General features: G+C 42.2%; 1 protein-coding gene across 1 annotated transcript in view; it reads left to right on the top strand.

Moving 5' to 3' along the window:
* Positions 1–4,070: 4,070 nt before the first annotated feature.
* The window catches only part of hip1 (huntingtin interacting protein 1), a 37,027-nt gene continuing 23,441 nt past the window's right edge, over positions 4,071–17,656 (top strand). Inside the window, exons 1-4 of the mRNA XM_022748442.1 lie at positions 4,071–4,534; positions 15,535–15,598; positions 16,209–16,351; positions 16,587–16,643. Of these exons, the coding sequence (XP_022604163.1) occupies positions 4,517–4,534; positions 15,535–15,598; positions 16,209–16,351; positions 16,587–16,643 (282 nt within the window). The 5' untranslated portion in view covers positions 4,071–4,516. The remainder of the gene's footprint in view (positions 4,535–15,534; positions 15,599–16,208; positions 16,352–16,586; positions 16,644–17,656) is intronic.

Below are 17,656 nucleotides of genomic sequence, written 5' to 3' on the forward strand. Positions count from 1 at the left end.
GTAGCACAAGCTGGTCGTTTCTTCTATTTATGTATTACTTTAAGCTATCTATTTAAATCCTTTAACATTATCCGTTACTTTAAGATCTCCATTACTTTCAACACTTGTTCTTTGTTTAAGCCATTTATGTTTTAATTACAGCTAACAATTTCAACCATTTATCCATTACTATTAGCTAACAGCTAACTGTTTCAACTGTTTATCCACTATCTATTTCTTAGTTATCTGTTCCACCTGCTGTGCTCGCCTGCTAACTAGTTTTTTACGTCCTCTCATGTTTTTAGAATCAAAGACTAATTTCAGTTTGTCAAATTAGTTGAGTTACTCCAAATCCTCGCCACAAGCACCCCTGGTTGTGAGTCACTGGTGTACAGTATGTGTGGACCTGCTCTAATGGACACCCCTCATCCCCCTGCACCCTGCCGTGGTGCTGTTTGGTGCCCCGGCAGCTGTGGAATTCAGGGGAGGAGCGGGGCTGTGGCCCTCGGGCACAGTCAGGACTCAGCAGTGCGAACGTAGACAAGCATTTTTTTAATCACCCTGTCTCTCTTGCCTCTCTTTCTCCTCCGTCCTTTGTCTTTCTCTTTGCCTTGTTGTTCTCCCCTCCAACGCTCATTGTCTTGAGTCTTCCTCGCCTTCTTTTACATCCTGCAATTTAAAATGCTGGGAAGTTAGGAAGGGATATCCGCATACATGCAGCACACACACAGACGAGCATGCAGGCATGAAAGCGAGACCATTAAAAGCACTGAGGCAGCAGAAACAGCAGGCGGTGGTTTGTGGCCTCATTGCACTGACTGGCTGTAGAATAATAGAGCTGGACATGAGTGACAGGTCAGTAAGTGGAACAAAGTGCACCGATGAGTTCCTGGCGGCATTAACAATGGCTTTGATTTACAGATTGTTTTGGCGATCTCTTCTATGTTTTATGGCACAGTAAAGCGGAAAGAGAGAGAGGCAGAGATGGAGAGTTGTTTTTTGTTTCTCGTGCAGCAGAGGTCAAAAGTCAGTCTGAAACCTACATCCTCGGTGTAAGTGTGTGGTATGCAAATTAACCTACTTCAACATGAGAGGCCTCATTTCAAATGATCATCCAATACAGTCGTCAGCTATGTGACAAAATACATCCTGCACGGACTAAGGCTGGGTTATCCTTCCACTACAAGTTGATAAACAACAATTGAATTGAATTATTGCCCAGCCTGAGAGCTGACCATGCCATCTCACATGGATTGCTGTTATGTAAACATGTCAGGATAAGTGAAAGTTTATGTATGGCTAAAATAATCGCAAAGGGCACATGCAGAAATTCGCCTTCTGTAATCTTATAGTCTGATAGATGCCTGAGCCTGAAACCGTAAGTTAATTTATTATGGGCTCCTATGGCGCACACACACAGATGATGAAGACTTAAGTTTCAGTCTTACTGAAGAACTTCCTTTATGAATAATGCATGAGCAGCTAGTCATCATTTGACCTGTATATGTACACGGCACAAACGCCAAGCGTTGAACAGCATGCTCAGTCAGCTCTGTTGGCATTTTCCACGCAGAGACATAAAGTCATAACCATGTCGTAACCTCAGAGTCAGCCTTGAGTCGCTGGAAGAGACAACTACGTTAGAGGACTTTAACCCCTGCGCTCTGGATTTAGCCTGTTGGCTCAACACAGACCAAGTTTTGGCTTCACAACTTAACGGAAGTGATTCAAAGGATGTTTATGTGAATCAGTGTTATTACAACAACTACCTTTTTGTAGTAATACCTCACAGAAAAAGTGTATGTGCACTAAATCGGTCATTCTACAGTTAGGAATCTGCATATGTTTAATTTTTGTTTCGGTGTTGACAGGCTTCAGTTTTTAACAGGACTTTAAGACTTAAATGTTTAAATATACTAAGGAATTTGGAGTATGTGACATCAGCATTATGCAAAGTTTGTGGTGTTTGATTAATACGTTTTTTTGTCTCAGGCACTTCATGTGTTTTTTGGTTAGTTGGAATTTCATCTGCATGAGTCACAATAACCTGATGTATAATTTTCACTCCTTATCCTTATCATTAATGTCGTAATCGATTTCAGGGAATTGATTGGAATGAAAACATGACTCACAAGAGATGACACTGATAGACAATGAGATCACAAAACAAACAATCTGCTTGTATTAAATTGCACTTTCCATCATGTACAGGATTAGAATAATCACTTATCAGCATCAGTTTTCACCTGTTTGTCTATTTTGAGAGAACAGTTGTTTTATACACCTGGGTTATGACGGGAAGTGGAACTCAAAAATGCCCTTTATTCCAGGTGGGCGGACTTTATATAAAGGGCAAGAGTTTTTCAGTGGCCGAGTGAAAACCCAGGCAGTGACTGAGTGGGACTTTTGTATGTGAGAAATGCTGTGTGAGGCTGCCCTGGGCGAAGGGCCCACGCCGTACCAGGAAGTGAAGAGACTTGTTGGAAAAGAGCCGGCATTGTCTGGAGACAGACAGTTTATGCTGTGCAGCCTGGAGGTATAACGTGCTGCCCCGATGGTGTAATGAGTAGCATATTGATTATTGTGGCTGGCCTGGCCTCGGGTGGTCAGCTGATGTCCTGTGATTGTATAGAGAAGCCTTTTTAAACAGTAGCCTGGATTTAAAAATGGATCTTTTGAGCTGATTGCTTGTGGATGGACTACATGACAAAAGTAGCATTGTTGTCGTCTGTTAACAAAACAATTTACATTAGTAAAAAGATGGACGTGTTTTTTCAAAGCATATAATCCTTGATTTAATAATCTATATGAATAATTCATATTATTACTACTCTTAACGTTTTAACACATAATGTACCAAATTTCTGCTGTAACAAATACAGTATATTACACATCAGTTTAGTTCTAATTGACTGGAATATATAGTCCCTTGCCACTTCATTATGTACACCTATACAATCTAATGCAATCCAGTACAACAGGTGTGCCACACATTCTACATTTACAAAGCTTACAATGGTCAGTTCTTGTAAAAACTATATTTTTCAGTAGGCAGACAGAACAGTCACAGGTGTTTCTAATAACACTGATGATGGCTCTGTTGTTTTAAGTGTCCCAGTAAGATGCAACAGTCCTCAGCCTTATTCTAAAACTCCCATAGCATTTTATATCCAAGGCTGCCTCTTTCATACACACACACACACACACACACACACAAACACATGCCACAACACAACTGTATTGCCTTGAGGACAGGCAATCTCGGAGAAACCAGATGGGGGCATCAGTTACCTAGAGTTGCTCTCATGGTGAACACTGAGCTTTTTCCCCATTGAAAGTTGTTCTATTCAAGGCTTCATGTGTTTTTATAAGAATACAGTAACACTGCTCACAATCAAAAATAAGACCTCAATATAATTTGCATCTTAAACCGTCTTTTCATCTCACCAACTACTTACAAAATTATCGATACCATGTTCTACAATGTATTTTAGTGATTTATGTGTGTATGTGTTGTTACTGTTAGCACAGTGAGCAGGATTCAGAGGAGGTGGATGGGTCCCCACCCCTTTTCATTAAAATAAAATCATTTGATGATTGCACTGTTTGAATGATTAGTTAGTCAATCGATCAGCTGATTGATCAAAAATTAACTAACATTTATATTTTGATTATCAACTAAATGTCTTTTTTTACCCACGCAAGAACTGCCAATTCTCAGTTCCTTTGTAAGGACAAAACAAGACATTTGTAGACACCGCCTTGGATCTCCAGGACAAGATCATATTTTAAGCGATTAATCAATTAAGATTTTTTAAAAATGACATTAATTGAAAGGCTAATGAAAAATCATAAGTTGCAGCACTAGCTCACACTATCTGTACTAACTCGTAATGAATGGAACATCAGTGGAGATTCAGCTGTTTTCTTATTTCCTGGATCTCCCCCCACCCCCCTTTCACCTCCCCTCTTACAGGACCCCTGGCGGTCCTCGGACCCCAGCTTGGAAACCACCGGGTTTGAGCCGTCCCACTCTGCAGGCTCCATGCTACTATTGTCTACCAAGAGAGCGGGCTATTTGCAAAATAAAGGTATCCTCCTGTCTCGGTCTTAGCCGCTATGTGGGCTGATACATATACACATAAGCGGGGTGGTTTTAATGTGAGGCAGCGGTGAAATGAGCAGGTATTATCAGCGGTAGTCCTCTTCTTGTGTTTTTCCTCCCGGACAGCTTCGGCTCCTCGGCGGTCGGATGCTGGAAGTCCTCGCCGATAAGGGAGCACGTAGGGCTCGCAGAGAAAGGAGAAAGGACGCGGAAGGAAGGAAGGAAGGATAGGGGAGCATTTTAATACCAAATCGGGACACATGTTGAGCTAACGGCCCACTCCACCTCCCCCCTCCACCCCTTCTTCTCCTCCCAAATGCATTTGTTGCCTCAATCGCTTTCCCGTTACTAATTACTCCGCGTTAGGATAAAGCCAGCGGATCTCCTCTTCGGCTCCGAGGATCCACACTCACCGTTTCTGCTTGGACGATCATGGATCTCAGTAAAATTGTAAGTGCTCATCAACCGATTTGTTTTCTTTATTTTAAGAAGGAAAAAAATCACCCAAGGCAACAGATACATTCGAGGGTCTGCATGTTTTTTTTTTTTTTTTGAGGTGGGGGTGGTGTCGGTGTCCAAGAAGTCCTGTTGCACACACACTCAAACAGACACACGCACGCACACCGGTGCTGTTTGCGTGAATACATGCAAGTTATGCTCAGTGCATGCAGGGACTTGTGTTTGTCTGGCGATATATTGTAGCTAAATGTGGCCGTGGGAAGTTTGGTTTTTGTTGTGGAGAAGTAGCCATGAAGGTCTGAGCAGACAGTCTCTCCAGCGTTTATTCCAGTGGTTTGCAAACTGGGACACAGGGTCCTTGAAGAGGGGGTCCCCTGGGTCCCAGCTACAGTTTGAATCCAGTTTTATTTAGTGGAAACAATCAGGAAAAGACTCGCGGCTCTCAAGTTTCCCTTCAGTGACTCTGTGGGCACAATATTTCTAATAAACCAACTGCAACCACGGCCATCCTTTATTATTGACAGAGCAGTAACACATGAGGTTGTGCAGCTTTAACTGGGGTCTATTTTGGGGTCCAAGACATGAAAGTGTTTGAGATGTGCTCCTCTGTTGGCCCCAGCTTTCTATTTTTCACTTGGCTAAGTCTCCAGCCGCAGGTTAGTGGAAAAAGTTCAGCAGCTTAAATGTGCCATGAATGTCAATTACTGTTTGTATTGATGTCTGTGAGAGACGAACCCATAGGCCAACAGTGTGCGGATGTGTGACTATCACTGTATTACACATATTAAAGAGACACCAGGTATGAAGGTAAAGTTAAGTGAGCTGGTATATTATCACAAGCAGGTCAGTAAAAACTGTTGAACAATGTGGACTTTATCACACATTCGAACAAACAGACTCTTGTGTGATTTTATTTTCCTTTGAGTCACAGTGCTGTGAATGATGCGCTAGAGGCTAACAGGCAGACTAAGTGTCCAGAGTGTACTGGAGCAGGTGCACATAAGCCAAGGCAACAAGACCGGCCTTTCACTGCCAACATGGATGGATGGGTGTACTTTTAGCCCTTGTATAGGTGTGGGGGAGGGTGGGTGACATGAAAGGACACCCAGAGTCCTTTTTCCAAAGATCCCCAGCAAAGGAATAGTCTTGAGGAGTTTGTGGAGGAAATGCTTCAAGGAGCAATAAAAGAAATAGCACACATAGATGGTGTAAAGAGGCACAAGATCCACACAGTTTCTTTTGATACTGAAACAGGAAAATCACTCTGTGGTCTGAAATAAATCTGAGTTGCCCACATGAAGTCAGTCGGAGCATGAAGGCGCAGACATGGCGTAGGTGTAGAGATGGAAATTCTCCTCCAGAGGATCTCCATTCAGTTGCACTTTACAGATTATTTCAGACAAACCTGTTGGTGTCAGCGGGAAACAGAACTCCTCAAGGCTGTTCTCTGTGGTTGACTGCCTTCTTTTTCTGCCACTATGTTTTGGCTTTTCGGCATGTAGCGAGGCACAGCGGTATGAAAACAAAGTCCAGTAGCACAGCAGAGCTTCATGGACCCAAAAGGGAATTTGATAGTGTAAAATTTAGAGAACGTTTTGTATTACAGATGCATGATGATGTTGAAATTTTTCAACAATATCAGATAATTCAATGTCATTCTGACTGATGTGATGCTGATATTTTTATGTTATTTTACTGCATTAGCTTTGTGTGTCGATTTTGGACTTCTACTCTGTTTGGGACTGGGAATAGTTTCCCTTTGAGACCAGGTGTTTGTGCAGGTCTTTAAAAAAGTCAGTTAGAGCCAATCCTGATTTATTTCTGACTCTGTGTCCAAGTGTCAGGAATAATTTCTTCATCTGTAATGTAGACATGTAACAGATATTTTCATTCCACATTTGGAGGGTATTTTAGTGTTTTATATGTTAGTTCACAGTGTAGATAAAGAAGAAACCTCAGGAAGGTGTGATAGGAATGATAGCTGATGACATGCAACAAAGGTCACCAGCCTGAATCCTAATGGGGTTGTGGTGATAACATGCTATCCACCTCAGACCACTATGGCCTTGGTTGTCTCTTTTGCCATCTATATGCTCATTCTAACTGTGAAAACATCAGTGAAAATTTGACTTTTTGTAAATATCAGAAAATCTTAAATATACTATTTATGACAATTTTAATCAAGAAAATAATCTGCAGATGAATTGATACTGAAAATAAACATTATAGTCGCAGCTGTAAACAAAAGTGCATTTTTATAGCTAAAGTAATTATTTTTATGAACTCCTAGTCTTATTTTTAGATATGGCTCGTTACATAGCAGAGGTTATATCTCAGATGCCTTAAATTGTACCTAAATTTTAAAGCACATGTATGTACAAAGGAGTAAACTCTCTCCTCCCTGAATGAAACCTGTTTTTGCATCCAAATAAAAGAAAGTCTTTAAGGAAACACATCAAAAGTTTTCTTGAACAAATGTAACAAATTGAGCTGCAGTTGCCAGTCAAATGGACCGTGACATAAACAGTGAGTTTGGTGCAGCAGTTTTACAGTTGTGGGGTGGATTAATTGGTGTCAGATCACCACACAAGCCATCATCAAGTCCTTCAGGAAAATACACCCACACACACAGGCATATTCTGTGATGTTCATGCATGTTCAGTGTTGGGGAGTAACGAGCAAGTGGGCTGGAGAGCCTCACTGAGCTGCACAGATGTTTCTTTTATAATGCATCTTTGTGACATCACCATTCCTGCAGGAAGCTGAGCTTCAGAGCTGAGGCTCCTTCACACAAGGCTGCAGAAAGCCAACTTATTAGGAGAGGCTCATAAACCTGCCAAAGGGGTGTAGGATCTGAGAGTTTAATTATGCTGGAACCCGGCCTTCAGCATATATCTGTGTGTGTGCGTGCGTGTGTGTGCGTGTGTGTGTGTGTCTTTAACCAGCTGCTGCCCTCCACCTCTGCCCTCAGGAACAGAAGCCTGGTGCTCTGAGGTCACACACTCCAAATATCCTGTGTTTTCATGCTTTTTAATGGGCTCTTAAGAGACGGCGTCATCCCATTGGGCTTATCTGCATCACCAAATGCCCTGTTATGAATGGGATAGAAGATGCTCGGTGCATTCTGTGGAAAACAAGCTCCCACTTACAGTCTGAGAGGCTTGTACTTGTCCAGCAAATCATGTGAGCCCATCAGCTTTGATGTTGTTGATCATGATTAGGTTGATAGATGCTGAGGCAACACTGAAGCGTGGTTTCACCATCGCATATGAACAGAATTGTTAATTGCGATGCAGATTCTATTCACTGTGTTGATAATGGTGCAGATCAGTATCCAGACTGCCTCAGTTCCCTCCAGTGAAGCCTCCATAACGTCATGTCTGTGAGTTTGTAATTTTCCCTTCTCACAGCTGGGTCTTTCCCTGTGTGTGCATTCAAATACACAGGAAAAATAGCTATTCTAAAAAAGGCCATCTTTTCCACTACCTTCCTCTCCTCAGTGCCAGCCAGCCTCTTTCTCAAGAGGTGTGGAGTGACTGTTGTATGGGAGCGGATGTTCATGTCAGATGCAACACGTAAAAAGGTCCTTAAACAAGCAACACAGAGGGCTCTGTTCAGAGGAGCGACCTTTTGAATTGGGTGGAGTTACTTTTGGAAAAATGTTTGGGCCCAAAATGCTTTTCCATTTATTATCTGATTCTTGAAAGCATTTGCAAAAAATGGCCTTTCATGCTGGTGTAACATGTGGTGAGGGAGGGTGTGTGTTTGTGTGAAATGCACCGTGGTTAGGCTAGCTTTCGGTTTCAAATGTTTATTTTCATTCTTGCATATTGAACCATTAGGGGAGTTGTACGGTTGTCAAGCAAATGTATTTTTAGTTTGTGAAGCGTTCCTTTAGCCAAATATCATAAAAGTATACAAGGAACACTGAAAATAAAGCCCCAGCTGGTCAGTTACTCAACTGATGATGCTTTTGTGCCTGTGTAGCTCACAAGTGTAAACAAACCTTGAGCTAAACTTTAAAAGACATTAAAGCTGTTACAATCTAACGTTTTATACGAACAAATGGATCTATGTGCATGTGAAAGTGGTTGCCCGCAGTGACAAACCGCAGGAAATTGTCACCTGACTGTCTCAGCATTTCCATCCAGCTCTATGGAGTCTTTTAGCCTCTTTCAGCCCATCGTTTTGGTTCTGTGCCCTGCAGCGCTCACTGCTCTCATCAGTGTCAGAGCATTTTCATTGCATGGCTTGTTTACAGGTATTATTATCTGACTGTCATGTTTGTTGGCCCATATTTTAAGCAATGTCACATTGTTCCAACATCTCAGCAGTTACTCTGGCAAAGTTTTTTTTTTTTTTTTTTTTTAAATAAATGCTAGACAGAGCTGTGAAAAAAAAGTTTTTATAAACCACAGTTTTTCCTTGAAAGACACCTGGAAGCATCTGGCAGGAAATGTGAGAGCTGTAGCAAGAATGAAATGTTCGGCCTGACTGACTGTCTCAGCCGCTGCCTGTCTGGGTTCACTGAGCAAGGATTTTAGCTGAGGGGGGTGCGGCGGTGGTGCTGGGCATTTTTCAGCAGGCAAGCAGGAAATGGCCAGTGCAGGGTGTGCCAAGACAGGAAACCTGACTGAGCGCCTGTACCGCCCCCCCCCACCCCCCCCACTAACACCACCCCCACCACTACCTCCACCCCCAGTGGGTCAGCCACAATGACCAGGCCTCCACTACTGCACCTCAGCATTACAGTGCCAATGGATTCACAAACAGCCATGTTTCCTGTTTTCAATCCTCCCTCTGTCCTCTTGCTGTTCACTTTCCGACTGTACAGCACAGTAGCCGGACAAGTCTCAGCAGCAGCAGTGTAGCCACCCATCTCCATTATGTGGCATCTGAACCAACATTCATTTATACTAAAATCTTGAGGCAAAGTATGTTTTGGAAATGAGATTATTTATTGACAGATGGAGTCAGATACGACTTTGAAGTACCATTAACTGTGCAGTTCACAATCCTAATGCCAGGAACACGCTGGAAGCGTCGCGTGTGTGTCACAGCTGTGGAACGTCTTGGTTGACGTTTGCGCCAAAATGAAAACCAAGGCATTCCGCAGCCGTCACGCACACACGTCACATCCAGTGTCCTGGCCTTAGGTGCAAGAAGGACAAAACAGCAAATATTGAATATTGCTTTATAATGATATAATGTGGGGCATTGGATACACATGCCAGGCTCTAAATCAGAGAAAAGCAGCATATACTCACATCTGGGAAGCTGAAACCAGAGAATGTTTTTGTTTGAAATGAATAATTTATTACCAAAATAATTCCTCTTTAATTTCCTTTCAATTAGCTAATTAATGGATTAATGGACTAATCATGTCAGCTCTCCACAAGTACAAACAGGGGGAAAACCTTCAGCCTGTACGTTAAATACGTATATTATTGAACTCCATCTATTCTGCGACATAATGTCATATTCCCATAACACCCGTCACCCTGATGAAGCTATTGAGACCAACGATGTCTTTCTTTTTCAATAAGAAGATTAAAACAAGAGCCAGGAAGAAATGATGATTTGATAAATGTGTGATGGTAAAAGGAAGGCTCAGTTTATCATGTGCCCTCCTCCTCCTCCTCCTAGACCTAAATGACGAGGGTCAGATAATCATAGTACTGAAACTAAGATTAATCACTCCACTCCCATAATAAATCGTCAGGGTCACATAAGGATACCTCCTCCGCCTCTACAACCATGAGAATTTAAATCCAGGGAGAACAAGTGTTTCCGAATTTACTCTGCCCCCTTTCATTTGGCTCTGGCGTGGCTTTCCACAGTCATTTTGTCATGATTGAACACTACTGGCTGCGGGTTTGTCTCATCATTAATGATGATTTAAAATGTGCCACAGCAGAGACAGAAATATCCAAGAGTGCTGTCTTTTCTCTCCTACCAACACAAAGTGACAATGATGTGATGACATATCTCTAGGTCTAACATGGAAATCAAATTGCCAAAGCGTGCATTAATAACATGCTTTCGCAAAAAACGGTCAGAGGAGTCACTGAGAATGGAGGCGGAGGATGAGGAAGTGTCGAGAAAAGGCTGTTTCATTTAGCAAGCAGAAGATGCTTCCTCTCTCTCTCTCTCTCTCTGCGCTCTGCACTGGCCCTTCAGTGGACACAGCCAGGCTACGATCAGCATATCAATGCCCAGCTTTCTACAGAACAGCCGATTGGGGCTTGCCAGGCCCAACTTAACATGCTTTCAACACTGTATCAATAACACTTTGTTTGAAAGCAAAGCTGTAGGGGAAAAAAAAGATGTTTCTTTAGATAACAAGATGCAAAAAGGAGTTTTGTATTCAGCAGGGATGTAATTGATTGAATTCTCATTATGATGGCTGGGTATAGTGTTTAAAATGAGTTAAGGGTGAAAGGAAAGCATGAGGGAGAAAGCGCAGACGATGGGAGTTGAGGTTAGCCCCCTGTGGACACGGTGACGTATGTTTCTGTCCACATTATGAAATCTAAGGAGGAGTCCCTCTGGTCTTATTTTTTCTCTTTATCCTTATAATCACTCACTTCTTACCTCTGATTTAATTTCTCATGGTTTCACTTTGTCAGCTGGTGTGCGTGGCCACACCACGAGGAGCTAACAGGCCATTGATGTATTGATGCCAGCAAGCCGCCTCAAGCCATTGCCAGGAGTCCTAGGCAGCTGGCATTCTCATTCAACCCAAACACAAAGTACAAAGTCTCACTGTGGGCTAATTGGGTCATCCTCATGTGGGAACCGGTTGCACTGGGACTTTCTCAATCATCCCTTCATTTTTGTGAGTGACAGAGAGAAAAAGGGGAGGTAAAATGATTCCGCACAACCCTGAAAAACTCAAAGTGAGGAAATTGATCTTCATGCGCTCTAGATGAGATATTAACGTCTTACACCAACCTATCAGTTTAAGGCTAGTTGTTGTTTTTTTAAACTCCAGTGACCTTTGTACTGATGACAACATAAGACAGTGTCATCATTTGTGGTTTTGGCAAATTAACAACTAGGGCTGTGACAGGAAATGACACAAAAGTCACTTCCCTCTTTGCTAATGCAACACAGATGTGGCCAGAGTGTAAACAAAATGTTTACTGAATTTGGTTTGGGAACACAACCGTTCTGATAAACTCTCAGTGCTCGGGGGACAAGTATTTATTTAGTTAAAAAGCACATCCCTTGTACTGACTAGCTTTACATGCTAGAAGTGGAAATTGAACTCGTATGTTGCATAGATTGCATTCACACACACATTTTGAGCACTGCATTTAGACTCATGATATGAATGGTTGATTTTGAGAGGTGTGAACAAAGCCAATTAAATGTAAATAAGTGCATCATGCTAAATGTAGTCATCTACACCATCACATTGTAGAGCAGTCCATTCTCAAATGTGCATCTTTAGTTTTTCATTCTGGGAATGCTTGACATAGCCAAATAAACCAAGATCAAAACACTGTTAAATTTTGACTACTGCACTGGTATAACAAAATAACTCTAACTCAAGTTCTGCTTTCTGACTTTTTTCTGAGCTTTTTAACCACATCTCGGAGACCTTGAGTTAAGCCATAAATTCAGTTAAGTTTAATTCAAAATATTTCATTTTTCATTCAAGGCTGCGGTTTGAGCAAACAAAAGCAGTCCATTCATACTGATAATCACGATCTAAAAACACAAAATATGACACGAAGAAGAAGGTTGAAATACACGCGGGTTAATGACAGTGTCCAACGCCTTGAAGGTGCATTATGTAAAACAAATGCAAATGCATTTATCAATCAATACACAAAGCAAAGTGGCCATCTCTTTTACCACAGCTGTTCACCAGTCATCTGGAATAAAGTGAAATGAACTTCTGTTTATTGTACATACAGGCAATCAGGAATACAATCCTGACAGCATTAGCTTATTGATGATATTGATTTGTCCACTATTAAGCTATGTAAGTGAACTGTGTTTTGCCAATCAATTCAAAACTGAGGCCCAACAGGAATTTTGCTCCTGTATTGTTGACATTTTATCAGAACTGTGCCAATAAACAATCCACTTGTTTGTGATTTCTATTGACAAGCCCGAGCCAAGTTTATTTGTAAACAGGAAGTGTAACCTCTTACAAAGCAGCTGCTCAAATTTAACCCTGTGACCTTTCCATTGTGGTCTCGATCAGAGAGTGTAGGTTTGACTTATTTCAGTTCTCCTCTGCAGAGCCTGGACTGGACAGTGTAAGCCCCGCTGTGTGTTGACCTTTACAGTACTAACACACACACACACACACACACATACACACACACACACACAGCCAGAGTCTTGGCTCAGGTTGTGCTGCTGATGCAACAGGACAGGTGTTTGTACTTGTAGCTCCGGTGCTCATGTTTAGTCAACCTCGTGCATGTTTAATGACAGGCGTGGAGGCACTGTCAGCCATCGTCATTACAACACGCTGTGGTACCTCCTCATCACTGGCAGGATTACATATTTGAACACAGATGGGTGGACGATGTGGAATTTAGACTCGGGGATGTTGAAACAGCAGCCAGCGCTGCATTCCTCCTGCACTTCCTTCTCCTGTCCTCACACTGCCTGAACTTTAGTGAATTGCTCTTGTGACTTAATCTGAATTTCACCCCTAAATTAGATTTTTGTAAAGACAAAACTCGTGTCTGATGACTTGCTCGAACTGGTGAGGAAATGTCACGCAGATCGCACAGTGCTGGTGTGTGGAGGATGCAGTCTGTTGTCTAGTGTTGTTTAGAGAAGACATGATCTGAATTTTGAACCAGATTGTTTTTCTCTTATCCCACCTTTGTTTTGAGCTGTCTGTTTGAAGGGATTATAGTTATTCATAAGATATTCTACAGACATTGTAGATTCAAAACAGTCTGTGGCACTTGGTAGCATATTTGTTTTATTTGCTGTAAAGATACAGAAGGCTGCAGATGTTGTTTTTACTAATCATTTTAGGAGACTGCATTGGTTTTGTCTCGTCCTAGTGACACTGATATCGACAAGTGCTCCCAAACTGTTCCTCCTCGCTTCTCTCCTTCTATCCTGCCTACTTCCTTCTCCAGCCCTCCTCCTCGTGGCCCACTCCTCCTCCTCCTCCAATGATTCCTCATGGTGAACTTCCAGTCCTGACAGCTCACATACTGGAAGAGGAGGAGCAGACTCAGGACATCTGTGGGAAGTGAGATTATGAAACAGGCCTCCCGTCCTCGTCTGACCCCGGCCACCGTAGTCACAGTTCATGACACCATGCAAACGACAGTGACAAAATGCATGTTTTGACTTTAGCTTTGCTTTTTTTTTTTTTTTTTTTTTTTTTTTTTTTTCAACCTTGGCTTTTCAGGCCCGGGTTCAGAGTTGATGGGTTGAGAAGAATGATAATCTTGTTCTGATTTTCCTCTCGTGTGATGTGATACGTCAGCCAGATGCTGCTCCAGAACACCTTGTTTTGAAAACCATCTGAAACGGCTTAAACTCTCAAACAATGCAGGCTTGGAACTTATAGCAGGAACATATTTCGGGCTCCTTTTCATATTTTTTTCATCCTAGCACTTTCCTGTTTGGCTGCATAACCTTGATGGGAATTAAAGAAAAAGCATCACAGCAGGAACAAGTACAAGGTCTTCACTGATTTTACACGTTAAAGTCTGTTCACAGGTCTGGAGAAGTAGGCTAATGAATATGTGAGAAAAGAAAATGTAACGTCTGTCGTGGCTCTAGAAGGGGCTGCGTTTGGTTTGATAAATTTGCCTCAAGCGATGTTGCTTGAGTCAGCATCGGTTGGGCCCATCGGCGACCTCAGAGTCTGAAAAATGAAGCCAACACGGAAGTACCAAAAAAACTGCGCTTCTTCGACTGGCCGCTGGAGGCTGGCTCCAAAAGCGAGTCAATCCCCATAGACTCCCATCCCACGATATACCAAACCGTTCTCCTTGAGATAGCATTTTCTCTCTGTGTAATGAACTTCACCAAAAAAAAAAAAAAAAAAAAAGATAAGACTGGGTTGTACAACAACTGTCAGCATTGCTTACTGAAAGCTTACTGAAGTCGCTGCCGATGCTGCCAACTCTAGCAGCTAATATTTCCATACTTCCATTAAAACTACCGGTGGTTACATTTCAGCCTGTTAATGTCGAACACTACCACCACAACAGCTCCCTGACTGTCACGTTAGCTGTCAGCTGTGTGTAATCAAAAAGCCATGACAGCTCTGTAGTGTCTCTGTAATATGCGTTCGATGATATACTTCATACTTGATATTTGAGTTGAAGTCGGAGGCGGTTTGTTTTTAGCCTGGCTAAAATTCCTCAGTAGTTTTCACAGCACAGACAGATACTCCACTGGTAATCCACACGCGAGCAAGTGCCCTCGTTCTGTATACTACCGTACATTTTGCAATTACAGTTCCTATGATTCAGCCGGGAAATAAGCTGTTTTCTCCACGTGAGCGTTAGAGGAGAGAGAGCACATGCTCTATACCTTGATACCTTGCCCACTAACACGAACGTTACATGTCTTTTCCTCCCCTGCCTCCGTCTCATTTGAAGTGATGAGTTAATTGTGCAGGTGAGACATGTCCATGTGATAGCATGTGTCGTTTGCTGAGACAGCTGTTTGCCTCTGAGGATGCCGAGCTCCTAAAAAGCAGAGAGGAGCTCGGGCCTCTCAGCTGCTGCCTTGAATACCAACTCTGAAGAAAATGGGTCAGTCACCCTTTATTAGAAAACTTTGCTGCTTCCTGTTCCCCAGGTGGTTATAAAAGGAGAAAGCAACTTTCTGAAAAGGTGGGAGGGTGTCAGGTTTTAAATGGAACACTTGACACTTGAAGGTTTTTTTTTTTTAATGTTTTTTTTCTGTAAGCAGTGAGAAAAAAAAGCTATGGGCTGATCTGTGTTCTCTGTTTCTCTCCTCTGCCCTTCCTTTCCTGCTCTTCACAGGCTGTCAGCATCAATAAGGCCATCAACACACAGGAGGTCGCTGTCAAAGAGAAGCATGCCAGGAATATCCTCATATTGTCTGTGTGTGTGTGTCTGTGTGTAGAAGCTCTCCTCTGTGGCTGGAGGGTTATGTTCGTGCAAGATCAAAACAACAAACCGAGTGTAACCCCATCATCTACACGTGGCCCTGCCGCAGAGCTAATTTAGTCATGTGTGGAACAGACAGAGAAGAGCGCTGTTTGGAGGCTGCAGAGTTTTCTCCCATTTGTGTTTCATCAAACACTCTCAAAAGCACAGAGCAGTAGTCTCAAATCCCAAGGAGAGGGAAACGTTAATCCACTATATACTGGCTTCACTATTTTAGTTTTTTAACAAAAAAGAGGTCTGTGGAATTATTTATGTATTTATCTTTTGCTTATTAAAAAACATGAAATTTAAAATTAACATCTGCACTACAAACAAGCTGTAGTTTAACCATATTTTTGGTGTACCTTTTTTTTTTTTTTTTTACTTACTTAGACTCCTGCACATAATCAGCTGCTTATTTGTGTTTTTGTCTTTACTTTGAATAACCAAAAACATTTTATGAGCAGTCAACGTTTCATGAAGAGCGGCATAAGAATAGACGTCCAGACATGCACGTTAACCCTGTGATCCTTGACTGCCCTTGTCACCCTGCATCTTGGGGACCCATCATGAGAAAGGCGCCCACACTTTCTGGGCAGCGGTCAACCGGCTCCCTCTCTCCAGCAATGCGGTGCTCTGCTGGAAGTTCTGCCACGTCTTCCACAAGCTGCTGCGAGACGGACATCCGAACGTAAGTAATGACGGCATAACCGTTTCCACTCGCGCGTCACAAAACAGACCCTGGCTTCTTATCTGTTTCGACTGTAGCTTGTCTCTGTTTAGTACGATGCGTCTGCACAGTCATCCACGCAACTCTGCCACACTTCTAGTTAATTATACTTAATCAGATCTTTGTGTTGTACTGATTTCTTTTCCCCTGCTTGGTCTCCTTTCTCTTCCCTCTGTTTCTGCTGTCGTCCCTCCAGGTGATAAAGGACTCCATGAGGAACAAGGCTGATTTAACTGATATGAGCAGGATGTGGGTAAGGACACAGAGATTATTATATGAATATAGTCACATCACAGCGTGCGGTGATATGAGAATGAGGAATATGACCTTGTGCCATCTCTACTGGTGACTCTATATCTTGATTTAAAAAAACAAAAAACAAAAAGCAGTTGAATAACAGACTGAAACATGAAACATTTAATCAAGTGGGGTGATTCTAATATTACCTGTACTGGTGAGTGATTTCAAGTTAAACTGATTTATAGTAAGCCACGTGTATTTTTATTTTTATTTTTTTTATTATAAGCTGAATCAACATTCAGAAAGAGATATTAAAGTAGTTTGAAACTGGGTTAATAATTAAATTAGAGCTACATAGAAGCAGCTCCTGTAATTTGCCATCAGGAACCACAACTCATATTACGAAAGAGGAGGGGGACTATTTTGTTAACCTCTTCTCCCTAGGCCTGTCTGAGTGGGCTTTTCTGACGTCAGGATTGGAGTGCGGCCAGAAGTGCATTTGTTCATTTGCCATTTAAAAAAAAAAAAAAAAAAAAAAAAAAAAATCTGTAGACTTTTGCATTAAAGAAGCTTGTATTTTGTTGAGAAGCATTAGAGTGCAGCCTCCAACTGTCCTCTATGTCATGGCCATCACAACATGATAGCCTGCTGCTGTCAGAGTGGAGTGACAGACATAATGGCCAGTGACAGACAACGAGGTGAACTCTCTGCTCTCACCTATTTAGCTTTTTCAAGGTGCCAGAAGAGAAAAACATTATTGCAGAAATGCATTGTGTAAAGATGAAAAGTCTTATTGGTGACAACGTTCGCCATGATCTAAGTGAGAACAAGTCTCGTCGCAGTATTGATTCACAGGTTTGCTGTGTAAACTTGTATGGACTGCACTCCAGCAAGTCGCGAAATCTGAACAGTCACCCCTTAGTTATGTCTTTAGTAACACTGACTTGGGTGGAGGCCTAGATTTTCTTTGTTGTAGTCCCTTTAAGTCATCAGCTTTTGCTGATGTCACAGGAAGATACAGGAAGT

This window comes from Seriola dumerili, unplaced genomic scaffold, assembly GCF_002260705.1.
Source record: "Seriola dumerili isolate Sdu_G_001 unplaced genomic scaffold, Sdu_1.0 BDQW01000122.1, whole genome shotgun sequence".
Taxonomy (NCBI): Eukaryota; Metazoa; Chordata; class Actinopteri; order Carangiformes; family Carangidae; genus Seriola; species Seriola dumerili.